Source organism: Musa acuminata, chromosome BXJ1-9 (genome assembly GCF_036884655.1).
Source record: "Musa acuminata AAA Group cultivar baxijiao chromosome BXJ1-9, Cavendish_Baxijiao_AAA, whole genome shotgun sequence".
NCBI lineage: Eukaryota > Viridiplantae > Streptophyta > Magnoliopsida > Zingiberales > Musaceae > Musa > Musa acuminata.
Window position 1 is genome coordinate 5,101,781 of NC_088335.1, and position 27,739 is coordinate 5,129,519.

A 27,739-nucleotide genomic window follows, 5' to 3' on the forward strand; every position below is an offset into this window, starting at 1 on the left:
GCAACAAGTCTTGCCTTGTATCTATCAATGTTGCCTAATGAATCTTTCTTAGTTTTAAAGATCCATTTGCAACCAATGGCCTTTGCTTCATTAGGCAACTCTACAAGATCCCAGACTTCATTGCTCATCATGGAATTCATCTCTTCTTTCATAGCATCATGCCACAAATTTGACTTTTTGCAACTCATGGCTTGAAAATGTTTCAGGATCATTTTTGGCTCCAATATTATAGTCAGATTCTTGTAGATATACAACATAATCACTAGGAATTGCTGATCTTTTATTTCTAGTAGATCTTCTTAATGTTGTACCAATGGTTCCTTGAGGAACTTGTGGTTCAACTAGTTGTTCAGGAGCTTGTTGTAATTCCTGAACTGCTTGATCTATTAGAATACTATCAACAACTTGTGGAATTTTAATGATTGGTTGTTCAGCACTAGTTTGTACTTGAGGAGTGCTATGAACTATAACCAATCTATCATTTGATGTGGAAGGTTGAGATTCTATATGATCATGTGCGGAAACTATGTTCCTGAAATGATCGCTCCCACTAATCACATCATCCTCAAGAAATTTAGCATTTCTTGATTCCACAATCCTAGTTGTGTGAGATGGACAATAGAACCTGTAACCTTTGGACTTTTCGGCATATCCAATGAAATACCCACTAATAGTCCTCGGGTCCAGTTTCTTCTCTTGTGGATTATATATCCTAACTTCAGACGGACATCCCCAAATGCGCATATGTCGCAAACTCGGTTTCCAACCTTTCCATAGTTCAAATGGTGTCTTTTGGACAGCCTTGGTTGGAACTCGGTTTAATATATACACAGCCGTTTTTAATGCTTCAGTCCACAAGAATTTAGGAAGATTGGAGTTGCTAAGCATACTCCGCACCATGTCCAATAATGTTCGGTTTCTTCTTTCTGCAACACCATTCTGGTCTGGAGAACCAGGCATAGTGTATTGGGCAATAATCCCATGTTCTTGAAGAAACTTAGCAAAAGGACCAGGTGCTTGTCCATTTTCAGTATATCTACCATAATATTCTCCACCCCTATCTGATCTCACAATTTTAATTTGCTTACCACATTGGTTCTCAACTTCAGCCTTAAAGACTTTGAAGGCATCCAATGCTTCATTTTTATTATGAAGCAAATATATATACATATATCGTGAGTAATCATCTATAAAGGAGATGAAGTATTTCTGATCATGTATGTCCATGTGTGGATAACATATATCAGTATGAATTATTTCTAATGAGTCTGAACTCCTATTAGCACCCTTTTTGGATTTATTGGTCTGTTTTCCTTTAATACAGTCCACACAAGTCTTAAAATTAGTAAAATCAAGAGTACTAAGTACCCCATCTTTAACTAATCTTTTAATTCTCTCTATGGAGATATGTCCTAATCTCCGATGCCATAATATAGAGGAGTCCTCATTAATATTACACCTCTTAATGCCAGCGTGAACATGCATTGAACCTTGAGTATTATCATTTTGTAATAAAATACGGTAAAGACCGTCAGACAAAATACCATTCCCAACACAATCAGATTTATATAATAAACGAAATGATGTGTCTTTAAAATTAAAGGAATATCCAAATGGTACGAGTCTGGAAACAGAAATTAAGTTTCGTGAGAAACTTGGTACATAAAAGGTTCTTTCCAATTTTAAAACAAAACCACTACTTAAAGTTAAAATGCATGTTCCAATTGCTTCCACATGTGAGCCCATCTTATTTCCTGATAAGATGCTTTGCTCACTTCCCACTGGCTTCCTTAGATTTTGCATACCCTACAAAGAGTTTGCAATATGGATTGTTAATCCAGAGTCAATCCACCAGGTGTTAATATTAACATTGACCATATTAGATTCATAACATACATATGAGGTTGGTTTACCTTTCTTTTCAAGCCATTGTTGGAATTTCGTACATTCCTTCTTCATGTGTCCCTTTCTTTTACAAAAGAAACACATTGCTTCTTTCTTGATATCAGCTTGGGGTGGTATTTTACCTTTTCCCTGCTGATAAGCTTTTTGATTAGCTTGATGTTTGTCAGTTTTGTTCTTCCCTCGAGTGGTTACCATCAATGCACTCTCACCCAATTCCATTACTAGCCTCTCTTCTTCTTGAACACACATGGTCATTAATTCATTAATTGATCATTTGTCCTTATGTGTATTGTATGAAATTTTAAAAGGGCTATATTGAGGTGGAAGGGTGTTCAGAATATAGTGCACCAGGAAGGATTCTGACATATTAACCTCAAGTTTCTTAAGTTGAGCCGTAATATCTCGCATTTGCATTATGTGCTCACGCACACCCTTTATGTTGGTGAGTCTAAGGGATGAAAATTTCATTATAAGGGTACTTGCTAGTGCCTTATCCGAAGTGATGAATTGTTCATCGATAGCCTTTAGCAAATCTCGGACATTTTCATGCTGGTCAACAGAACCACGTATGCCAGCAGTTATCTTAGTTTTGATAAACATCACGCTGAGCCGATTGGATCGCTCCCATCGCTCATATAACGCGATCTCAGTTAGAGTGCTGGTATCAGTGACTATAGGTGGTTCGTCTTTTCTAATAACATAATCAATATCCATCCACCCTAAATGGAGGAGAACCCTCTCCTTCCATATCTTATAGTTATCACCACTAAGTTCGGGAATATCACATCGAATATCAAAGAAATTAACAGTTTGAGAAACTGCATAAAATAAAACATGCTTATGTCAAAATTTGAAGCTTAATAGACTAAATTACATGTTTTACCAATGTGAAACATGCCAAAAATATGAATCTCATGACATAAAAATTGCATGTGGGCTAAATTCTTAATTCAAATAGATTCATAAGGTCTTTATGATAAAACTATCAAATTATATTCCAATTCATAATCCCTGTGGGTAAATTATGAAAATAATCTGATATTTTATCCTGATTAATTATATTAAATATAATAAAAGATCATGTGGGATAACAATTATTATACAAAATATAATCAATCACAATATGATGTCTAATTACTTATGTGATCCTTATTTTAACTTTATATATAATTTTAATTAATTAAGGATGCTGTGGCTAATTCTTAATTAATTAAGATTATATGGATCACTAGACATTTTAAACATAAAAAATTTGCTCATAAACATAATTTAATATAACTAAATATGCATACATAATATGAGCATTTTACCGACTAAAAATGTTGAAAATGATATTTCCTCATGATTTTCAACAAAATATATCAACAAGTTTCCAAGAAGAAATCAAAATCAAATCATTTTCATGGCATAAAAATGAAAAAAAATTTCATATCAAGGCAGAGGTCATTCGGCTCTGATACCAAATGTAAGAAATCACTGAAACCAACTTGTGTCTCTAAATCATTATAATAGAAACACAATAAACTAATGCGGAAACGAAATAACGTACCTCCAACCATTGTCGCCAAGAATTTCTGCAGAGGTTTCTTCTTGAACTTTGGTTCTTCTCGGCTCAGAACTCTCGCTTTAGATGGTGTAGGAAAGCCTTTCGCTTCAAAGAGATGATTGAGTCAATGGACCAAAATCCTCATGTATATATAGATGTTCTCCCATCAAGAACATTTATCATCACCAACTCATAACGTTCAAGAATTAATTCAAATTTATAACGTTTGGACCATAATGAAGAACTTAATGATATTAAATATTTAATTTAATAATAACGGTTTCATGCATAAAGAATAAGAAACTGAAATCATTTAAACCATAATAAATGAAGAAATTCATGATAATAAATTATGAATCTTAATAAGAACGATTACGTTATTATTAAATAAGATATTTAATAATAACCGTTACATGAAATGCCCAAATGTCACTTCCTCCGAAGATTCCGAATCAAAAGTATCGTGTAATGTCACAATGACAATGACGATGTTATGGAAATGAAAACACATTGATTTTTTTGCTTTATGATTGCATATCTATCCTAATAATATCTAAAAAATATAGATATATATTTTAGTTCGTACTGTTACAATTAATGATGTTCTTCGTATCAAGGAAACTTGATGAGTAGAAGCTAACATTGTTCATCGTGCGTTCCTCTCATGTGGAAATCGTGAGACCAAATTTGGGTTGGGGGTCACCAAATGGTGGATTTGTTGCACCGATTAGTCTCTGTATGTGTTTTTTTGATGTCTCCGATAAAGATAAAATATAATCGGTGTGATGTTATCTTTGTTCTTCCGTTCAAAGTTTGTGTTCTAACTTAGTTACATTATTTTTGAATAATAATACATTGTTTTTGAGAAGAAAAAAAATAATATATTTTTTGTACTATAAGAGCAAATAAAAAAATAGAAACACAAATGAGGAATTTTTTTGCATGCACTACTTTTTTTTTTCTCTTTCAAGGGTTAAGCATAATAGTATTGGGCCCACTAACAAATCAATTTAGAGGCCCATAACTACTTATTATCTCACTCCGCACAAAATAATGAGCTAAGGAATCTTCTTCTTTATCGTCACACTCGACATTCTCAATTTGATAATGATCCCATTGTATTATTTCAAAAGCTCGTAACATCGGTCCTGATAAACCCTAATTTCTTGCTTCCTCTCCGTCGATAATGCCCACTCCTTCAACTCGCTCCAAAAAATAAAGATTTTGCATAATATGTTATTGATATTCAATAATTCTTGGTAAAGAATAAAAGCTAAAATCTTTTATTTTCGCTCTTTTTCTTGTTTCAATGGACTCTTTTATTTTCATTTTTGTTGAACTTATTTCAACTTCCTTAAAATGTTAGGTACCCTCAAAATGTTATTGTTTCAACTTATTTCACTTAGTTAGTTAATCTTAAATTGTTATTATTTGATAATTTTTTTATATATTAAGTGGTTTTTCACTTATTTCTTTTATTTTTCACAATAGTCTTACTATTTTTAATTAATTATTTTATTTTATTGGCGATCCTTATTACGTATAATGCTAAGGTTAATTCTTTGCGACCTGAACAATTACATAAATTTGATCACATGCATTATGTTTGTCTCTTTTTATTGTTTAATTCATTTTGCTCTAAATTGATCATAAAATATTCAAATTACATAAATATGATCACAAGAATAAATACGATCGCAAGAAACACATTCGAATGTATATTCATCATTCAATTTACGTAAATATGATCGCAAGAAACACATTCGCATCCGATTGAAACCCACACAAAGAAGCATTATGCTTCCAACATTGAACGAGGAATAAAGGAAGAGAAGATGGAGAAGCGTTCAACGATGTGAAGCATTGTCCTAAGCATCACCATTCGGCAATGCGGGCGTGAAAAGCTTCCATCCCACGTGCCATGGCCGGGTCAAACGGGATCAAGAACATGCGAGGTTGAAGACTATAGGCAGTCGTCGTTCTCCCATGAGAAAGAAACCCTAATATAATAAACAAGGGGAGAGGATTGATGTGATTGTTTGTGTGGAGAAACTACAAAGTGTTTTGGGACATGACATGAAACTTCTTTTCATTTTATACGATTCTTTGTACACCACCCTTTTCCCCTTTTTTAGTGTTAGGGCCATCTTTCTAATTGCACCATCTTTGTGCAAAGACCACCCAAGGATTCCATTTGACCATTAGTAGAGGACACTCCTCACTCTCTCTCTCTCTCTCTCTATCTATCTATCGATCTATACCTATCTATCTCATGCAAATTTAAGATTTTGCTCTTTTATCCCTACCAAACATTCATTTTACAAAAACATGAATATGATATGAACATTTACTATATTTTGCAAAATATGTCCTGAGCTATTTGAGTTTGTTGATGTTAAATTTGGTTGTCAATCCATAGTCATTGATTCAATTTCACACTCAATAAGTAGTACTCTAGAGATGATGTTTTTAAATGATCTTGGATCTTCTACCATACTTAAAAGAGATTATATTTAATAGTACGGATCATAGGATTACGCTCGATTTATATATTTTCCAATGAAATCAAAAATATACATCGATAATTAATATACGTTCCGCAACACATACAAAATGCATGACTAAAATAGGATGACGACAACAATGTAAAGTTATGCTCTTAACAGTTCGAAGATGATCTAAAGATTTGTTGGACCTCAATTCTTTAACAATTTAAACCCTAAGGTCATAGGGTGGTAAAGATTCATCTTAATTATTTCCCATGCTAACTTAACTATAGTTATAGCAAATAGGCACCATGGGGTGCAGTAATCTGAACTCTAATCCAATAGCCATCTTAGTTGTGACAACAATTCTGGAGCTCTAAGCCAATAGCTACTTTTCTAGTACAACAAACCTCCATGCCTTCTTCTCGGCCACTGATAGCAACATATAGCCTATAAACCAAAGAGGTAGTACAGAGAGAGAGAGTGTGTGTGTGTGTGTGTGTTGAACCATAATATTCTTATCTCTGATGACAAATAGATTTGTGTGCAAAAGCCTATATATCTACTCTCCTCATTCTTGTCAGGTTTCTAAGATCGATAATGAACCTATATATAGGATACAATGTTTATTATCGTTAAGGATCCTTTCCCCCTTAGTCCATATTCTTCTTTCATTAGCACTTTGCATCGGTCGATCGATCCACCGCGTCCTAATACTCTCTCTCTCTCTCTCTGTGTTCACGTAGCATCAGATCTTAGGGGAGAGACTGTACAAGTTGGCAATTTTCTGTGAAGTAAATGAAGTGAGTACATGGTTTGGATTCATACACGAGTGTACAGTGAGATATTACCATTGCTTTACGTTACGGTGACCATATAACTTTGCATCCTAACAAGGAAAAGCCCCAAGTCCATGTGAGAGATCATAATTGTTGCAGGAAGGGTTACATAGAAAGAAGCATGTGGCATCAGAGTTTTGCACCACTCTTCTTCCCCAACTCCATATAATATATGGAGTGCACTCCTCGAGGAATGAATGATACATGCACACGTGTGCAGGAGGATCAACTTTGGCCCATGGATTCGAGGCATGCGTGCTTCATCTCCCCCACATCATGGATCGATCGGGTTCATTCCATTTCATCGGAGTCTCCTCGCCGGCCTCCCCACCTCCTTCTCTTCTCCCCATGCAGCCTCACGAAAGTCTTCCTGGTCAAAAGGCCTGCATCCCAATCACTGTTACTAAACTCATGCTTATGCAGATATCATGGTATTAAGTCTTTTGGAAGTAATGGATTAAACTACTCCAAGTTAGCATTCCTATGATTTAGCGGGATTCCATTTGGAAAATGAGAGTGGTCTATGTGAGACAAATCCCAGACAGACCTCCCTTAATCTAATCCCAATCCTCTCTCTCTCTCTCTCTCTCTCTCTCTCTCTCGACTGTGATGTGCTGAAAGAGCACTATATCGTGAAAACCGGGTCCAACCCAACACGAAGACTGCGACCTGCTAACCCTAACCTGAGGTGGAACGAAGCCTACGATGTAAATGGCTACTGAGGGACCGAGGAATGTGAGAGAGAGAGAGAGAATGGATTGATGTGACGGTGAGTGATTCTTTTATCATTGTTTTGAATCCAGCACTGCGCTCCTCTCTTCGGTGCGGTGAGTCTCGTCCTTCGTGCATGGAAATGTTCACGTCTTGATAACAAGGAGACACGGGCACCCCGCCGATTTCTCCTAGGCTGAAGGCGGAAGCCATTTCCTAGGGCTTCGAATGGCCCCACTCTCCTTTGACCATCTCTTCCAGCACATCAACTGTTGTCTGCTGCTTAATGATCTGAGCTTTCTTGCTACCACCTTAGATAATGAAGAAGAATAATGCACATAAATATCTGTTATATTCTGATGCTTTGGCTTCCATTCTACTCTCCCTGGAGGAGACGTTGTCATCGCCCAGGCAGCACTAGTTGTATGGTTGGCCACTTGCATGAGGCGAAGGTCTTTAGTATATGTATGTGGAGCCGACCATGTCCCTTGTAAGGGATGGTAGCTGTCGACCACCAGGCACGTGTTCGTCGCCTCCCTCCCCCACCAATGGCTGCGCCCCCTTGATGAACCACCCCCGCCCTTTGCTCTCTCTCTCTCTCTCTCTCTCTTGTCCCACCGATTCGAAAAGGCACAAGTGCTCTCTGTTTGCCGATTCCTATTCAAATTACCCAACTTGAAAGTACAGACGTGCGGCAGAGTATGTGATCTGAAGTTTGATATTGCTCATAATCATCCATATACGATGGATGATCTTTCAATGCAGTTTATGAAACATAATTAGATGTCCGTGCATGCATGCGTGCGTGCGAAAGTGGCAGATGCAAACGCCTCATTCACCCATATAAGCACCTCAACACCTGTGAGGACGTGTACATCGGCAGGAGCAAGTACGGCGATGAGGATATTTCGTGTACACTCCCTCGCAGCGAAGGGAATGATGGGAGACACGAGTGTACAAGCACAAGTACTGTCTCACGTGGGCACGTGGGAACAGCGCGCATGCAACGCACGCCCGTACAATAGTCTCGGGCGAGGGAGAGAGAGAGAGAGCGAGGGCCTGCCAACCCTAGCTTTGGCTTTTCGAAATCCTCCTCGGTCATTAGTCTTGGTTAGGCTATCATAACGCTTGGATTACCGAGAGGCGTTTACCTTTTTTTTACAGTGGATCACAGGCTTTGCATACGAACACTGTAACAGGAGAAGAAGAGAGAGAGAGAGAGAGAGAGAGGCCATGTGTTTTACCATGTTTGATTCCTCATGGACGGTCAAACTTTCAAGAAGGCGGGTGCACCACCCAAGATGAAAAGAAAAACCTCCTTATCTTGTCGAAAGATTAATCTAATCTTTAGCCTTAGTGGTTTATTCACCATTTATGTTTAGAGAGAGAGAGGACATGCTGACAAGAAACAGAGTAAATGAGGAAGAGGCGGTACCATTGCTATGAGCATCAAGCAGTCACAAAAGCTTCTTCTGTTTTGCTTGGTCGAGTGTGTTTAAGGTGGAATTGGTCAAAAAGGTTAGTGAGATATGGAAGGGCAAATAAAATACACAGCAGCCTTTCAGAGAGACTAATAGTAGTGTACACATTTCACATACACTTCCTCTCTCTTCTTCGACTTATCTCTTTAGCGAGCCTTGCTGTCATCTGCTTGTTTGTTTGCTTACAGTATACATATATATATATATAAAGGCACAGTGCTTACATTTGACATGTTTCTCTCTCTCTCTCTCTCTCTCTCTCTCTCTCTGGTTTTCCTCACCTTTTCTTCCTCGCCTCTCCAACCCCCAATGCGCTGCTTTCCTCCCTCTGTAACTCCTATGTCGTTGCACTCTTCATCCTCCTCCTCCCTCCTCTTAGCTTCCCACTGTTGAAACCCCTCTCCATCGACCCCACACCCACACCCTTCTGTTTTACTTCCCTTTCCCCACAGGTTCCCGCAAAAAGACAAAGCCTCCTTCCCCGCCTCTTTTAATGGCCTCCATGAACAACTGGCTAGGCTTCTCTCTCTCCCCTCAAGAGCTCCCCCCTTCGCAGTCCCACCAAACCCATCCTTCCTCTGGCATCATCTCCAACGACGAGGTGTCAGCCGACTGCTACGGCCTCTCCACCGACTCATCGTCGACGGCTCCCCTCGGCATCCCGACTCTGCGGCCAGATGGCTCTTTTGGCATCTTGGAAGCCATTCACAGGCCCGGCTATCATTCCCAAGGTGAGTACGGAAGTAATAGCTTTGGACTCTGCCATTGCATGAGCCAGCTTATGCTACTTATGAGCCTAAGACTCTGATCTGATGTCATAGATTGGAGCATGAAGAGCCTAGAGTATAAAGGAAGCTCTTCTGAGCTATCGATGTTGGTAGGGGCAAGTAGCAACCAGAAAACCATGGACAACGAGCAGCCCAAATTGGAAGACTTCCTCGGTGGGCACTCTTTTGCGCGACATGATCAGAAACTCCCGTCCATCGCTGGAAATTACGACAATCCCGGCGGCTACATGTTCTCCCATGGTTGCAACAATGGAGGGCTAATGAGCAGCAATGCAGGATGCAGCAGTAGCTCCATTGGGTTGTCGATGATCAAGACCTGGCTGCGGAACCAGCCGGCGCCACCGTCGCAGGTGGAAGGAAACGGAACCGGCGGAGCTGGTTGCAGCACTATGAATGGTGGCGGTGCAGTGGTTGGGAACGTTGGTGGCGCACTAACAAGTTCACAGAGCTTGTCCCTGTCGATGAGCACCGGGTCGCAATCCAGCTCGCCGTTGCCGCTCATGGCGGCAGCTGCGAGTGGGGGAGGGGATAGCTCGTCGTCAGAGAGCAAGCAGAGGGAAGGTAGTGGGGTGAGCGCTGCACTCGATGCACAGAGTGGCGCGTTAGAGACAGTGCCAAGGAAATCGATCGACACCTTTGGGCAGAGGACTTCCATCTACCGGGGGGTTACAAGGTTCACCATGCAATCCCTAGAAGTAGCTTTTGCTCCTTGTTTGATCTCTTATACGATCTCTTTTCTCACAGGCATAGATGGACAGGCAGGTATGAGGCTCATCTATGGGATAACAGTTGCAGAAGAGAAGGACAGACTCGCAAAGGTAGACAAGGTAAACTTCTCTAAACATCAAGGTTTAATCTATCTAGAGATTGAAGGTTCAGTGTTGCTGACCACCCTTCGTTTTGCTTCATCTCCTGCAACGACGTCACCTTCTGGATCTGTACATTTTCTACCTGCATGCAGTCTATTTAGGTAAGTCAACCGAGGAGGCTCTTCTTTGGTCCCTCTGCAGTGCATGCATCTCACATCTGCTCTCTTCATCTGAGCAGGTGGCTACGACAAAGAAGAAAAAGCAGCTCGGGCTTACGATTTGGCTGCTCTCAAGTACTGGGGTACTTCCACGACCACCAACTTCCCCGTAGGTTCATTCTCTCATCGTTCCAACGCTGTTGAAGCAATAGTATTGCCATCTCTTTGACTAAGCTGAATCTTTCCAGATAAGTAACTACGAGAAAGAGTTGGAGGAGATGAAGCATATGACGAGGCAGGAATACGTTGCCTCTCTAAGAAGGTAGCTCTGGATTTCTTGTCATCTCTACTCTGCTTTGACTACTCATCCATGAACAGAACTCCATCTCATCTGGTATAACTCAAGTTGTTGAATGCAGGAAGAGTAGTGGGTTCTCTCGCGGTGCTTCTATCTATCGTGGGGTGACGAGGTATATCACATCGACATAAGTACAGATTTCCTTACCTTTTTTTTGTTTGGTCAAGCTTTCCAGTCTACTAAAGCAGATGATGATCAACTTGACAGACATCATCAGCATGGAAGATGGCAAGCAAGGATAGGAAGGGTAGCTGGAAATAAGGATCTGTACTTGGGAACCTTCAGTAAGTTCCCCTCGATTTGATGCCGTATTTGTGCCTACTGTTTCCTAGAAGCATAAATTTGCTGGCATTGCTGTAGGCACACAAGAGGAAGCCGCAGAGGCCTACGACATTGCGGCCATAAAGTTCCGAGGCCTCAACGCCGTCACCAACTTCGACATGAGCCGGTACGACGTGAAAGCCATCCTCGAGAGCAGCACGCTCCCCATCGGCGGCGCCGCCAAGCGACTCAAGGAGATCTCCGAGCACACGGAGGCGAGCGTCGATGGGAGGATGGCCGATGTTGGCAGCATCACCTCCCATCTGACCGACACCATCAGCAGCTACGCCTCCCACCACCATGGCTGGCCGACTATGGGCTTCCAGCAGTCCCAGCCGCTCGCCGTTCACTATCCTTATGGTCATCAGCCCCGGGGGTGGTACTGTAAGCAAGAACAGGACGCCGTCATCGCCGCCGCCCACGGCTTGCAGGACCTCCAGCAGCTCAACCTGGGGAACAGCACCCACAACTTCTTCCAACCATCCGTGATCCACAACCTCGTGAACCTGGAATCATCATCGATGGATCATGGCACGGGGTCGAATGCTGTGATCTACAGTGGAAATATCGGGGGGAGTGGTGGGAGCTATCAAGTGGATGGCAGCGGTGGGTTCGTGATGCCCGTAGGCACCACCATGGTGGGCGATCAAAACAATCAAGGCAGCAGCAGTAGCTACGCTGAGAGCGAGGGGAAGCTGATGGGCTATGAGAATATTCTGGCCACCGGTGATCCTTATGCTGGTAGAAGCATATATTATCTATCACAGCAGTCGGGGGGAGGCAGTGGAGTGGTGAAGGAGAATGGCTATGAGCAGATGAATGGGTGCAACCCTTGGGTGGCTGCACCAGTGCAGGCTTCTGCAAATGGAGGGAACAATGTGACTGTTTGCCATGGAACTCCACTTTTCACAGTGTGGAATGATGCTTAGGTGAAAAGGGGAGAGGAGAGTAGGTTGACTAGAAGGGAAGGAATGTGGTTAGGGGAAAGGAAAGAAAAGAAAATTCTAGTTAGCTCCGGATTTTGATTTTGATTTTTCTGGATGATGATGATGATGATGATGATGATAAGGTAAAAAAGCTTCTAAAATTTTCTTTGTTGGGTTAGTGTAACTCCTCTTCTGTCATTAATTAGCATTATCCTCAAGTTATGGTCATGGCTTGTGAGTATTGAAGTACTGATCATTGATCATGTCTCACTTGCTGTCAATTTTGGGAGCTTCATATGAATGGATATGCTGCCTGAGGGGTTCTGTAAATTCAACTATAATTTGTGTTGCTTTAGTTAAAGTAATCAGATCTTTAGCTGTGGTTTATGAGATCCGATATATTTCTATGTTGGTTGTCAGTGATACCTGACTTAACTTCGACTCAAAATACTTAAGTTAAAATTAACAATTGTACATCGACTAAATCAGAAATATTAATTTTAATTTAAGTTACTGTGATTTAACAAATTAAAATACTAATGCTACATAAATTGTGTCATGCCTACACTTGTTTTTTTCTTTTCTTTCACCAAAAGTATTATTGATTGAGATTGTACTTTGTAATTCATTTTCCTTTTGTTCATCAAAAGGTTTTATCAGCGTATCATTCATTCCTTGTAGGTAGAGACGCCTGCAGTGCCTAAGAATAAGATCTCAAAGTATGCATGTCTCATGCAGTTTGGAAGAGTGGCTTCATCTTCACCCTTTAGGGTTCCAACTTGTTGCTCCTCCCTCGCAAGTGACTTCTTTTTCTTCTGCAAGTCAACTTCCACAGTGTCTCTAACCAGTGGATCTGTATCTCACACACTTCAAAGGCTGTGTTTAGTTTTCTTGCTCTGCCAACACAAACACAGATGTGGGGATGAGGAGAATCTCTCAGTCGCCGTGAGACCTGTCTCCTTTAATTAAGGGATCTTTGACTGTCATTACTGTTATGGAAGTGATGGAATTTAAGATACTATATATAATCTAAGATCGAGGAAACCAAAGTTTAAGAGAACGACACTTCAAGAGTTGTGCTTCGTACACGTCCATCTCTGCACCCTAAGACGATCAAGAATTCAAGAGAATCCCGATGCAGAGTGTAAGAACAAAATGAATGATGATTTGGCCATTAATCAGAGATTTTTCTTTCTTTTTTGTTTGTAGTACTCTTCTGTGCTAAATGCCGAGCATATGCTTCCCCTTCCCGTGATTTCTCTTTGATGTCATTACAAACAGTAGGATTCTGTTCTTTTCTCATTCTTTAAGTTTGATGGCTACAGTTCAACTGTCGCTCTCACCCATGAACAAGAGAAGGTTCATTGCACGTCACATACATGTTGTGTTTGTGGCACCAAACTCTTGCTGTTAGAAAATTGAGAATCATGGATGTATTCTCATGAAACAAACCCTTCTTGTTGTCTTTCTGTAAGAACAAACAAAAGTTGCAGGCTAAATGACAGTAACATTAAGTGATCACTAGTTTTTCCTGCTACCACAGAGCAGGAAATGATATATATTTGGGTTTTTACTGACACGAAGAAACCAAAACTGCTGATAAATGTGGTATTTGATGTCACATAATCTCTAGTTTTCTACATGCAAAGCAGAAACCTGAGAATGAATGTGTTCTCATGATGAAGCAATAAAGGAAAGTTACAGATTTAACTGCAGTAATGTCAACCGGACACAATTTATGATTTCCTACGACATATCTGCTTCATGCCCGCAACTGGTCTCTCTGTCCTCTTGCCATGGCGTCTGTTCTCGGCCGCTTCCATCTCGGTACTCGGAGAGAGAGAGAGAGAGAGAGATGGATAAAGACACATGAATGCATCGCCTCGTTGGCCGCACCGGATGACGACGAAAAGTGCGTCGGCCCCATCTCTGACAACGAAGCGAGGGGGTGATCGATGTTCCTACCTGCGTCTTCATCTCCTCCTCCGGTGCGATGAGGGCGGCCTCCGCCGCATGGCTTGCCAATCCTTGGACTGTAAGGCATGGATTGGCTGCGTGGGCTTTATGCTGTTCTTCTTCTGCATTCACCATGAGTCTGGGAATTAAAGGTGCAACAATGGGCCGAATTGGGATGACCACATGTCAGAATAATATGATGCTTGTTGCGTAAGGTGGGGGACTCGATCGAATCCAGATCTTGCACACATCTTTTAGGCATTACTTTCTTGAATCAGCGACAGTGTTATTTCAGGCACGAAGATTACAGCATATAATCGAGAAGCAAACTCGATGACAGAGACAACAAGACCAGGATAGCATTAGAAGTATTCTTATTGCATGGCTGCAGTCTACGTAACGTACGTCTCGTTGAATCGAGCATCATCATCAGCCATCCTCTTCACGGTCCACAGCCATTAGTACCTTCAAGAAACAAATGAATCGTGAGTCTCCATAGCTTGGCACTTGCAGTCGGAAGACGGGGGAGGAGTCACGATGTATACCTTCTTCCGCCACAGCCGTTCTCTCTCTGGCAGTTGAAGAACATGGCAGCGACGGGATCCCCGAGGTTGTAGAGAGCGGAGAAGTCCTTGGTGTTGAAGTTCTGCCTCCACCCAGGCGCGTAGATCGTCTGCCGGACCGATTGCCGGAACAGCACGAACACGAAGCGGTGGATACCAGCTGTTGGCCGTGGGCTCTCGTAGCAGACGATCTCATTTCCTGGGAATCATGGCAAGAATTAGGTGCCCCTGTTGTGCCTTGAGATTACAGTACAAAAGAGTGATGTTGCTTTCACCCACCAAAGGTGGTATTAGTTGTCTCTGGGATGTCTGTCACCAACCTGAAGCACCACAAAAGAAGAGTCAGTAGATGCTTGATGCTTCATTGCTAGATCGCAGCGCCTGCAATAAGCGAGATGTGATCTTACCAGTGCAGGTGCTCTCTTTTGGTCGGGTTGCTGGGGCTCGGTGCGTCTGGATCCACCATCACCTTTCCAAATCATCATGTCAATTAGTGACTGGTTAACAATGCTACAAGTCGACTCAATGATCTTTATATTTGTCGACTCCATGCGAAAAAGCATGCATAAACATGAATTCTATTATTCTTCATCGACATGGAATCAGGACATCTTCGTCCTTCCTGCATTGTCATGGAGTCGACTCTACCTCGAGACAACATGGTCGAGAAGATTCGGAATCCAAAAAAGATGTCAGAGAACTACTGAAGAGATTCGATCGGATGATGAACTATGACAGAGGTTATAGTAGCCTCCATGGTTCTTCGGATGTAGCTGCTCGTCGTCTACCTGTCGATAGTTGATGCTACTTACCAGCGTGTACAGAGTCCTCATGTCGTGTCCTCGGATCTCAACCCGGGGCTCTTTGGCGACGGCGGACGGTTTGAGCTCGGATCCATTGGTGAGTTCCTTGCTGTTGTAGATCACCCGAAACGCCGCGGAAGTGACAAACGGGTCCAACACATCACCAATCACATTGCCTACGACAAGAGGATCCCTCGACATGATTAAGGATTGCAGGAGTCACTGGCAACAGAAACGTGGGAGTGATGGAGACTCGATGGATGGGTACTTCCTCCCTCAAGGTGGCTTGGAGGCGGATTGATGGATGAGAGGTCCATTTAAATAGCAGCAAAGCAACTCCATAGGAACTGGAATCTGCTTTTCTACCATAGAGTATGATTTGAGTCTCTGTCAGTGGAAATGCTGCAGATCTGCATCTCCACAAGAGCAAGTGGTTCATGCATTGCATGGTGAATAAATCTGCCGAGTTATTCTCTAAATCTTCCAACCTCTTGAACGAACGATATGTTCAGCAGAAAGTGGATTGCCTTTTGACCTGCCTTCCTCCAATCTCCTCCCTGAAATGCCTCAGGAGAGCTGCGGGCTGCATGAACAGAGCGAGCATTCGCACCAAAAGTGATTCGTTGAGCTCAAAAGCAGGGCCGTGACATCACAGCCTTGACTTCAGTTCGACCATGACAGCAATTTGCCATCTCACAGGGGTGTCAGGGAATTGGGTGCTGCTGCAATTTTCCGAAAATTGTTGCGCACAGAGGTCGAGCTCATCCGTTGAAGGAAGGAAGGAAGGAAGGAAGAACATATCTGGTCAGATGATTTCAGCTGGGAAGAACAGTTTTGCATGGAAAAGATGGTGATCTGAAAAGAGGAATAGATAGGAATCTAGGCGATCATGATATCGGATGCCACTGCCAGCCGTCTTCTGCAAACAATGTGCAGAGTTCTTCCATGATCTGTAGCTCCAGGTGGAAAGGCGATGCTCAAATCAGGTATGTCCCAATTCAATCACCTAAGCAGCAACTTGCAATTTGGCAAGCGTACAACAAGTGGAAGACAAGAGTAGCAAATTTAGCTGGTTTGACTCTTTATTCTTGTGTGTGTGTTCTATTAGATCTTCAACACATCAAAGCAGCTGGTTGCACAGTTTCAGGTCAGCATTCACCTTTCAACTGTCATGGTGGGATTCAGTAGATCATGCAGACTGCCCCCACTTGATCTTATGCTTAGCACTTCATCACCAAGCCTGATTCTCCTGCCAGGTGTGCACCTCAAATTACTTTCTTTGCATTATATGAAAAGTTGGCTTCCTTTTTTCCAGAGGAAGAAGATATGGGAAGACATTCACACGCAGGTAAAGAGAATCTCTTTCATCATAAAGATTTATAGAGCTAATGATTAAGAATAAAGAAGCTTGTTACTTAGGCATCTGTTTTTGGGGGCATACATGAATGAAACAGTGAGTCAAAAAGATCAGTCCACAAAGTCGATCGCAAAAATGAGTCAAGAATTTTCTTCTTCCATTTTCGACATGATTAGCACGCTGTCAAATTACCATTATCTCTTCATCAAAACCATAAATTTAGCATTACCTTTACGATCGATTGATTATTACATGAGATGGTAGTAAAATAACAGAGTCATCGACACCACCACTCCGACCCGATGGATGACATGAGATGGGGTTTGAACGAGGGGAGTTCTACTTTTTCTCGCAGTTATACCTCTGCAACTTCCGGTCACTGGATTCTCTCGCCGGTGTGTCGCTGCCAAGTGACTCCTCTTTTGTCCGAGAACAGAAGCTTCTGCTGCGTCGGAATCGGAATGGGGTGTGGAGAGAGAGAGTCGCTTCCATCCACACAAAGCTGGCAATATATTCTTCTGGGAGGTGTGTTATCAGTCCATAATTTACGCAAAAAAGAAGGCTCCATTACGCTCCTGCAGGATCGATTCCCCATGCACAACTCAACTCACATCTCCCCGTACTATGCTTTTCGAGGGCAAGGCAGCAGCAGGTGTTGGCACTGATTCATCCAGCCTACTGATCTCAAACCTAGCTTTAACTCACCTACCGCAAGGTTGGATGGCCGGAGGGGGCGACTCCCATCCCAAGTGGCGAATGTGGGCTGGTCAACAAAGAAGAGAGGGAACGGAGGCACGTTTCGCCATTTTTAGTTCTTACTTAATGGTGTTAATATATTCTATTTTACTGCCGAAAATAGTTCGATCATTCTGTCACAATTATTTTAGGGGATGGATGATTTGATGAATTTAATTGTGATTGGAAATTCTCTTAGATAACGTAGTTGATCGGTAATGACATCGATGGAAGATTTGGAAGTGGATAGATTTAACTCTCACAAGCTTTGGGATGTAATACCCAAAAGCCCATTTTTATTATCCATTAAAGCCTAAATTAGGCCTAAAGTTCCAATTAGGCTATTATTGTCCAAAAACTGAATTGATTGATTGAACCAAATTAGTTATTTATATATAAAACTTAAAATTATAAATCGATAATTTAAATTAGATTGGATTTATGGTATATTCATTTATACCTCGAGGCGTGATCGTCCCGACCGAAGATGCTAACCAATATTTTGACCCACGGGTGTAATCGATCCCGACAAACCGTTCAACCGAGCGAAGACTACGAAACATTGGTTCACCAACAAAACTTAAAATTATAAATCGATAATTTAAATTAGATTAATTAGTTTTGAATAAGTTCGACTAGGTAGGTCTGAAAATAATTCTGATTTGACCTACCTTAAATCAAAATCAAATCAGAATTTTTATTTGATTCAATTCAACACATAATTCTTTGATTCGAATCAATTTGAACACTCCTGCTAGTAATTTATTATAGAGTAACACGTAAGTGTAGTTTTGCATGTGGGATTTATGGTATATTCATTTATACCCTCTACATGGGAAAATAAGAGATACATACGTGTATATTATTGTTGTTGTTGTTTCCGTCAGTGATTCGTTGCGTTAAATTTCGTGTTATGCGTGCGCGGCTGGTTAGTGCCTCCACCAGTTTCACGTGGGCTGCCGGCCGTAGTGTTGGGTGGGACCGGCAAGAGGTCCCGCTGCTTTCATTCCACGTACGATTGACCGCTTTGTTGGTTCACGGCTATTTTATGTTCGTCCAGGGACAATCCTAATCGTACCAAGTAAAACTCAAAGTTCACTTGTAATAGCGATCATTACACACTTATTTCGGTCGTCAACACGATGAGTGGCATTCTGCGAACGAAAGTAGAAGAGAAGTACAGGTACCGACGAGCAACTAATCTTATTAGGATTGATCCATACGCCACGTCATGTAGTTGACGACATGGAGGTGGTCGCCGGCGCTGGCTGATCATTGGAACGCGTCCTTCAGGGCGGAGGGCAACCTGACGGGGTTGGCGGTAGAATCGCCTTGGCGACCGCGCGACGACGGATACAAGATCGGCGCGAACTTGACCTTGTTGTCGCAGTTAGTCGGCAAGTCCGTGGGACAGGTCACGAAGGTGGTGGCGTCGCTGGAGACGCAGATGCGGATGCGGGTGAGGTAGTCCTGGTACAGCAACGGCCACACCGTGTACCTCCTCTCGCACTCCACCGAGAAGGAAGAGGACCCCAGAGTGGTCGCCAGCGCCTCCGTGATCTGTTTCAAGCTGTAGGTAACGCTCGCGTCCGGGACGATACCTTCCATGAGCGCAGGAGAATGAGCCATGAGTACTGTGCTTAGGAGTCTGGGGTTACTGTAGAGGGTTTACCGCGGGATTTCAGGGTGGCGAGGATGTTGGCCTGCTCCCTCAGTAGAAGTGTCCGGTTGAAGTACACCACCTGGCTGAGGCTGGTGCAGTTGCCATACGTGCACCAGACGTGTTTCCACTGCTCCATGCCATTGTTGCTGGGGCAGCTCAGGTTGGGCCAGTACGCGAACAGGTCCTCGATCAGATCCACCAGCTGTTCGCGTTCCCCATTAATTCCACCCACGTCAAACAACAACTCCATCATCATCAATCGCCATGCATCGAGCTAATTAAAAGAGGACTCACCGGATTGATCAAGAAGCGGCAGTGGTTGTTGCAGTTGGTGATGGGGTTGCCGGTGCTGCTGTCGTACGTCTCCAACGACTGCACAAGGAAGTCCGCCGCCGGCTCTCCCGTCGTCGGTATGCAGCAATTCTCCCCCAGGTTCACGCTTTGGCAGTAACCCCCTGGCCACTGCAAGCAACCACACAGATTTCATGCAACACACACAGTACAGAGTTACTCCACCACGTATTGATTGACTTGGCTGCTTATACCAGGAGGTTCAAGTAAAGCAAGTCGGGCGTGGAAGCCGCCGCTGCCGAAGAGTAACACAGGCACAAGAGCAGGCCAAGGAAGCAGAGCCGAGGAAGCGCCTCGTTCGATCCAGCCATTCTCGCAACAGGAACCTCAATGGGTCTGCGAATGAGCGAGAGCAGGACGCTGTATTTAAAGCATGTCCGGTGCATGAATTGAGGATATAAACAATAAAATAATTATCAGAGGAGGAAGCGCATGTTTTCATCGTGCTTGGGTACGACGTTGTCTGGGTCCCTCGATCAATAATTGGTGCGGAGACAGAGAGTACTCTATTCATATTTTCAACAGCACACACATCCAGGGAACAGTCAATGTTGTCTTTTGAATCAGTGAGAAAGAAGAGGTCGATCAGTGAGACGACGAGAGAGAGGACAGGGGACGAGGACACCCGACGGTCTTGGCGGTGGCTTAAAAGGCTGGTTGGTGGCTGCAGCGGAACAGGGGAGTCCCCCGCATGCATGTGTTTCACGTTGGATTACGTATTTGTGGTGGGCGAGAGGATAATATCATAAAAGAAAAGAGAAGGCCATTTAGGAGAAGTGATTCCATGTCTTCGTTTATTGGGCATTGTGACTTCATGGCAGCAACTCGTTGATGTGTACTTTGAGATAATAGATCATACTATTACAGTGCTAGGGATCAAGCTTCTTTCGAGCGAGTAAATCTCTGCTCTACTCCATGAATAATAGATCATACTATTACAGTGCTAGGGATCAAGCTTCTTTCGAGCGAGTAAATCTCTGCTCTACTCCATGAATAATAGATCATACTATTACAGTGCTAGGGATCAAGCTTTATTTCATCATCGAAAACTCTCTCATCAATCTGCACAATCGATTGTGACATCACCTTCTTTCTCGCTGACCCACCCCAATTAGGATTGCTACTTAGTCATCGATGTCTTCTCTTGTTATTGGATATAATCGGTGTCATCCTCCATTTTTTGCAACAATCATAATTGTCGCAACATTAAGTATAGTATAAGCAAAGTCCTCTTCTTCAACTTGTGGTATCTCTTGTGATCACTTGTATGATTCATCACCTCTCTTTCTTAGTCATTATTGATCAACAATATGTATTCTTCCTCAAGTTTTAATCCTTCGATAGTTATTTCATCTAGAAACAATAGTTTTTTTCTCAATTAACAGAGCTCATATCCATCAATATAGTTAATCTAATTCTTTTTAAGCTATCAAAATATAATAATTATGTATTATAACGAGCACAATTTATTAATATTCTATTTGGATACGATTTATGAGCTACATAGATTGATTTTTTTGAAACCTAAAAAGATTCAAATATCAAGAGAAATAAATTTAATATTAATTCCTTATCACAAGGTATGATTATATCAAAATCGTTAAGTATGATTATATATATGTGTGGTTTAATGTAGACATCTAACCATCTTCACACTACTAGTTAATGGATTTAAGCTCATGTCACCCACCGCAAGGATGAGGCTGTCCTAGTTCTTCGCCAGCAGCTTCTTCCCACGAGATCCACGTTGGTTGCAGATTTCTCTCTTCGATATGATTCCCATTAACGGCGTGTTATTACCTATCTACAGTGCCATTTGACGTTATTACGTGTTGATTCTTCACTCTTCTTCCCCATTATTTCTACAACTAACAATTGACTCGATAATAATGACGCACTGTTGAAACATTTATTATAATTAAAGAAGAACGTTCTCTGAATTATTATTATTTTGTTTTAAAAAATACTTTATTTCTACCCAATTAATCAATTATTTAAAAAAATTGATGATCAATTCATTTTCACTAACTCAATAAAATTTAATATGTGATTTCTTCCAAGAAGATTATACTAAAGATAGAATGTAATAAATGTAATTATATATATATATAATTAATATTTTTAAAATATATTAAATCGGATAATTTTACGGAATAAGGTTTTGAGTCGTTCGATGTATGAATCTGTTATATCAATATAAAATTATATTTTAGATATTAAAAATATATACGAGATAATATTTTGGTGCAGTAATATATGTTTAAGAAACACCACTTTTATTACTGCAGGAGTGAAGATGATGCGACTCTACAACTCGGGAGTAAAAGACGACGCGACAGCTCACGTCACCATAAGTGCATGCATGTGGATCACGCCAAGCAGAAGAAGACAGGCTTAAAGCAGTTCCTCCATCACAGTGCCATATCGTCGCCGGAGGGCAACTCGATCACTGTCTTGGAAACGGCGTCGTCTTCACGGCCATGCAGTGGGTACGACACAGTGGGGAACTTGACCGTGTCGCCGCAGTTACTCTCCCTGCCGTTGGGGCAGCCGATGATCGACCTCCCGTCGCTGGAGACGCAGACGCGGATCTGGGAGAGGTAGTCGTTGTAGATTAAAGGCCAGATAATGTAATTCCTGATGCACACCACCGTGAACGAGAACCCGATCCTGGGCACCAACGCGTCGTTGATGTCCTCCAGGCTGTAGCTCTTCGTCTCCGACGGGATGATTGCTTGAGATCAGGAACAGATTCATGCGTTAGCTGCAGACACTTGTAAGCTCGAGGTCGGCATGCAGGGCAGGGCTGCTTACCTTTGGAGCCGAGGGCATGGAGGACGTCGGCTCGAGCCCGGAGCTGAAGCGCCCGGCCGAAGTAATTCACCTCGCTGAGGCTGGTACAGTTGCCGTAGGTACACCAGGCGGCCTTCCACTTCTGCGTCCCGTTCTGGGCTGGGCAGCTCAAGCTGGGCCAGTAGGCGTTCAAGTCGTCCAACAGATCGACAAGCTGTGGCATGCGCAGAGTGATCAGTGTGGGTCGGGTGCAGCGGAGATCATCGACTGCATACATCCAATCAGGCCTATTACCGGGTTTATCAAGAAGCGGCAGCTGGGTTCGCAGTTGGCGACGAGCTTGCCGGTGGCGCTGTCGTAGGTCTCCATGGTCTCCACCAGGAAGTCTATCTCGGGGTTGTCGATGAGCGGGTCAACGCAGCAGGTCGGCTGCCAGAACCACCCTGGCTGGCAGCGAGTCCCCGGCCACTGCAGGAGTCACGAGTAGCAGTTTACCGTACAAGAAACGCTTTCTGTAAAGCCGAGAGAGAGAGAGAGAGCGAGAGTGAGAGAGGAATAGGTACTATGAGAGACAGGATCATGTAGTCGTATGAAGCAGCTGCTAGCGCACAAGAGGCGGCACACAAGAGGAAGCAGAGCGTGGGAAGAGCCTTTGAGCCAGCCATTCTGCAGAGGTGGAGAGGATGATCGGGGGAGAGACGCTTCGTGAGGTGATGAGTCTGATGGCTCTATATAAACACTAAAGTGAAGACACACCCACCTACGGATAATTGTTGGACTAATAATGCACCGCGATTGCTGTTAGGGGGTCTTAAAATAATGCACTTCGCATAAAATGTCGAACACCAACATGAAACATGAGGGACATTCCCGCATATCGCAAGCATAGTGGGTTGCAAAGTGCAAGGAAAGGAAGTAAGGAATTTATTTGATTATGGTCTCTCATAGCTGTAAGATTATGGTCTCTCATAGCTATATGGACTATGTGACATAGTCAAACCACGATGTCGCCTCCACCCTCCACCTCACCAGCAACTGGACCCTTTCCCTACGTTACAATCATTAATCTTGATGGAGGTGAACGAGTGATAATCACAAGGATTTTTCCTCTCTTCTCTTTTGTATGACTCATCGTATTATGTATTATCGTACGCTTCCTTCATATATTGCTTTACTCCCTTGATCGAGCAACGAAAATAGTGTGACAGAAGCGAGCAAGGGCATACTCCTTCGACTAAGGGGTTTGAAATCTAAGAGATAAAAAAAGGGTTGAGAATAAAGACACGAACGAGAGATAATTTTATTAAATAATGATATAATATCGGTGACGAATAAGAGTTAAGAGTAGAGATGAAAATGACTATATGATGCGAATAAAACAAAAAAAGTGACACTAGTAGAATAAAAAATAAAAAAAATAAATATTTTTTTGAGAGAATTTACTATATATATATATATATATATATATATATATATATATATATAACTTTTTGATCTTAGAATAATCATATACTCTTCATCTATATTAGGGATTAAAAGACTTCAAGACCAAGAGGGAAAACACAAGCAAGTGAATAATAATAAAATAATATATTAAAAAATCGATCAAGAAAAAATCTGTAAAATATTTTATTAATCTTTGAGCATGCTTTCAACCATGCATTTTTGAAACATATTCGTCCATTTGAAATATCAGATCTTTAATCCCATATTACATATCATATGAATTGGATATGTGTACTTCCATTATTTTATTTAATAATAATTTAAATTTATTAAATTAAAATTTATGCCTATGGACATTATTTGTGCGATCGGAAATGAGAACGAAGACTCGAACAATGCAAAGGTCCGTAAGGTCTCGCCGAATCTTCTTCCTTTGTCTTCCCTTTTACGCCATCGGCCGTACCGATGCATTCGATCCGGAGCTGGGCCTTCTCCACCCTGATCCTGGCTGTCGCCGTCGTCTTCTACGACTGGCCGTCTCCTCCTCTTCAAGAAATGGCCGGAGATATTCCCGGATCCTTGTATGACATCGCTGTGAAGGTAGGCCATGGCTTCGATTCCTTTCTCCCCCCTTCCTCTTCTTTTGCCTTCTTTTACCTTATTTCTCAAGATGATCTGTTGGATGTCGCAGGATATGGACGGGAATGATGTCAACCTGGGCAGCTACAGTGGAAAGGTTCTTCTCATTGTCAACGTTGCCTCCAAGTGGTATTTGCCGATGCCAAGCTTTTCGAATGAATATTACATTACAACTGGGGTCTTTGGACAACACCGAATGCATGCATGACAGAAAAATGTTGATGGTTGTGTCCTTCCTTCCTTGGGTATTGAATTAGGGTTTACTTTCCTGATCTCATGTGCTGCATTTAGGACTGAAGGGAGCATTCTGTGTAGAAAAAAAGGAAATCTAAGATTGTGCAGCACAATGATTTACTATGAAATTTTGCAAAGTGGTTCAATTGTTTCATCTCAAAGCATGGATGGTAGTGAAATTGTCTAGCTTTCAGGGTCCTATAGAGTCTCAGTAAACAATTTGTAAATGTTTGTAAATTTCACTTTCATGCACAAGAGGAGGGTTAAGGTTTGCTCCCTTTGTGGTCATGAATGTGGGAAGATCTGCTAAAAGGAAAAAAATTGAAGGGCAGAGTATCAGTTTGTTCTTGGTCATAAAGTTTGTGTTTATGAAGAATAATTTGATATATAAGCTTTAGTTAATCGAATACAAGCAATTTTCTTGAATGGAAATCTTGAGTGCCCTGGAAAATTTTTGATGGGTTGTTGTGGCCTAATCTTTGACCTACAATTTAAACTAAGTTGGACAAAAGTGAAACTTCTCGTAACACTTACCTGAACTATGAGCAGTTGTGTTTAGGGATTGCTCTATTTGAGACTTCCAAGCAAATAACAAGGTGTAAGGTAATCAATCCTGCACATAAAGAGATACTGTTATCTATAACCTGGTTGCGATGTACCTTTCCTGTGTTGCAGTTGCAAGTATCAATTGCTTTTTGCTTAGAAGCTAAAACTGTTGCAGTAATTTTGGTCTTCAGATATTTGTTTGTCTGCCTCACTCTGATTCCGACTCTTGATTGTTGCAGTGGTTTCACAAATTCCAACTACAAGGAAATGAATGTTCTCTACGACAAGTACAAAGATAAGGGTCAGTTTTCTTCCTTTTTCATACTATATGGTTCAATGTTTTCATGTTCTTATGCAAAGATGTTGGAATCATTAAACAGGATTTGAAGTATTAGCATTTCCTTGCAATCAGTTTGCCAGTCAGGAGCCAGGAACCATTGAAGAAATTAAGGAGACTGCCTGCACAGTGTTCAAAGCTGAGTTTCCTATATTTGATAAGGTAATTGCTCTATGGCAAAGAATACTCTCATGCAGAAGGGATCGATAATTTCTTTAATACATTTTACTTTTCCCCCATTTTTTTCGACTCTACAGAATCCGCAAAATAATATCTTAAGCTACAACTTGTTTGTCTCTATCTCAAAGATTTTCTTGTAGAACAATCTCCTGTTATTTTAATTTTTGAAAATAAACAAATTTTCTTCTTGAGTCGAAGTATACAACTCGATGACGCCTTCCTTTATGCGTACATATGGTTAGGTGTTAGTATAAGTTGTATGTGTTTCCTTATAAGAAGTTATTTGTTTAGGATTTATTATGGTCCAAATCAGGCAATTAAGTTCTTAGTTACCAGGATCTTAGAGTGAGTCAAAATCATGCCTCTTGTTGTTAGATTAAGTATAACACTTGTGCAATATTGTAGCTTGGGCTAATTCAATCTTTTAAATATTGATATGAAAATATGGATATGATCGCTACCTTAGTGTCATGTAGTCGAAACGATAGTGTTATTTAGTCGAAACATGATCGATACTTTATTGTCAAGTGATTGGTATGTTTCTGACACCTCAGACTCACACAAATAATGGAAATTCGATATTTCGGTGCCACGACACTTTAATGTTATATGATCGAACCATTTTTGCATCACTAGACTTAACATAGCACGATCATAATTAAGATCGAGAAAAATACATAACTACACCATATAACCTGGATTAACGGTTATAAGAGTCCACTATAAAAAGGCTCTCCAAGTGTATACCTTCACAATTTCAAACATGACTTTTGAAGCTCTTTCTAAGTCCTATGAATCCCAGATTAACTTAAGCATCGAAGTACCTTTTATCAAAACTACCCTCCGATCTAGGTTTTTAGAGTTTGGCATCCCCAGAGTCTCCCAAATTGAGATTAAACTGACATAATTTGACTTCAAATTGATTTTCTATTCAGACAATAAAAAACTAATACTATAAAGTTGACGAGACAAATATGAAATAAAAAGTTTACATACCTTATATATTATAATCTTTAATCAATTTATGATTTGAAAATCAATCATCATGATATATGCACATTATTGAGAATAATCTTTTTTTCAAATCTGTATAAATATATATTACCTCGATGAATGAAATTATCAGGCCTTTACAATAAAATCTTAGTGGTATTATAGTCAAATCGTTTCGAAGCAAGGCTTCCTCCCTCATGATTGTGACATCACCTTCTTTCTCGCTGACCCACCCCAATTAGGATTGCTACTTAGTCATCGATGTCTTCTCTTGTTATTGGATATAATCGGTGTCATCCTCCATTTGTTGCAACAATCATAATTGTCTCAACATTAAGTATAGTATAAGCAAAGTCCTCTTCTTCAACTTGTGGTATCTCTTGTGATCACTTGTATGATTCATCACCTCTCTTTCTTAGTCATTATTGATCATCAATATGTATTCTTCCTCAAGTTTTAATGCTTCGATAGTTATTTCATCTAGAAACAATAGTTTTTTTTCTCAATTAACAGAACTCATATCCATCAATATAGTTAATCTAATTCTTTTTAAGCTATCCAAATATAATAATTATGTATTATAACGAGCATAATTTATTAATATTCTATTTGGATACGATTTATGAGCTACATAGATTGATATTTTTTTTTCACCTAAAAAGATTTGAGAAATAAATTTAATAATATATATATATGGTTTAATGTAGACATCTAACCATCTTCACACCACTAGTTATTAATGGATATCTTCACACCACTAGTTAATGGATTTAAGCTCACTGCCAGGATGAGGCTGTCCTCGTTCTTCGCCAGCA

General features: G+C 41.3%; 5 protein-coding genes across 7 annotated transcripts; 2 read left to right on the top strand and 3 right to left on the bottom strand.

Moving 5' to 3' along the window:
• The first annotated feature begins 9,214 nt into the window (after positions 1-9,214).
• Positions 9,215-12,688, top strand: LOC135592666 (AP2-like ethylene-responsive transcription factor BBM). Its single transcript, XM_065082271.1, has 9 exons — positions 9,215-9,699; positions 9,790-10,429; positions 10,501-10,583; positions 10,718-10,726; positions 10,804-10,892; positions 10,972-11,045; positions 11,143-11,193; positions 11,289-11,365; positions 11,442-12,688. The coding sequence occupies exons 1-9, from the start codon at positions 9,462-9,464 to the stop codon at positions 12,329-12,331; spliced, it is 2,151 nt and encodes a 716-aa protein (XP_064938343.1). The 5' UTR covers positions 9,215-9,461; the 3' UTR covers positions 12,332-12,688.
• Positions 12,689-14,553: 1,865 nt separating this feature from the next.
• LOC135594217 (protein FLOWERING LOCUS T-like) lies at positions 14,554-15,938 on the bottom strand. 2 transcript variants are annotated; one of them, XM_065084623.1, is made up of 5 exons: positions 15,660-15,938; positions 15,255-15,316; positions 15,127-15,167; positions 14,830-15,046; positions 14,554-14,749 (listed from the first exon to the last, which is right to left on the bottom strand). In XM_065084623.1, exons 1-5 carry the CDS (start codon positions 15,849-15,851, stop codon positions 14,743-14,745), a joined length of 519 nt encoding a protein of 172 aa, XP_064940695.1. In that variant the 5' UTR covers positions 15,852-15,938; the 3' UTR covers positions 14,554-14,742. The 2 variants fall into 2 exon arrangements, with proteins under 2 accessions (XP_064940695.1, XP_064940694.1); XM_065084622.1 differs by lacking the exon at positions 14,554-14,749 and having other exon boundaries at positions 14,817-15,046; positions 15,660-15,920.
• Positions 15,939-18,817: 2,879 nt separating this feature from the next.
• LOC135592667 (ribonuclease 3-like) lies at positions 18,818-20,110 on the bottom strand. Its single transcript, XM_065082272.1, has 4 exons — positions 19,951-20,110; positions 19,700-19,867; positions 19,415-19,607; positions 18,818-19,343 (listed from the first exon to the last, which is right to left on the bottom strand). The coding sequence occupies exons 1-4, from the start codon at positions 20,065-20,067 to the stop codon at positions 19,015-19,017; spliced, it is 807 nt and encodes a 268-aa protein (XP_064938344.1). The 5' UTR covers positions 20,068-20,110; the 3' UTR covers positions 18,818-19,014.
• A 1,901-nt stretch (positions 20,111-22,011) lies between these two features.
• On the bottom strand, positions 22,012-23,272 carry LOC103997208 (ribonuclease 3). The gene is made up of 4 exons (XM_009418380.3): positions 23,113-23,272; positions 22,844-23,017; positions 22,571-22,763; positions 22,012-22,490 (listed from the first exon to the last, which is right to left on the bottom strand). Exons 1-4 carry the CDS (start codon positions 23,212-23,214, stop codon positions 22,168-22,170), a joined length of 792 nt encoding a protein of 263 aa, XP_009416655.2. The 5' UTR covers positions 23,215-23,272; the 3' UTR covers positions 22,012-22,167.
• Positions 23,273-24,380: 1,108 nt separating this feature from the next.
• Positions 24,381-26,122, top strand: LOC135594219 (probable glutathione peroxidase 3, mitochondrial). Of its 2 annotated transcripts, none has more exons than XM_065084624.1 (4): positions 24,381-24,595; positions 24,687-24,763; positions 25,654-25,715; positions 25,795-26,122. In XM_065084624.1, the coding sequence occupies exons 1-4, from the start codon at positions 24,461-24,463 to the stop codon at positions 25,959-25,961; spliced, it is 441 nt and encodes a 146-aa protein (XP_064940696.1). In that variant the 5' UTR covers positions 24,381-24,460; the 3' UTR covers positions 25,962-26,122. The 2 variants fall into 2 exon arrangements, with proteins under 2 accessions (XP_064940696.1, XP_064940697.1); XM_065084625.1 differs by having other exon boundaries at positions 25,827-25,956.
• Positions 26,123-27,739: the final 1,617 nt, after the last annotated feature.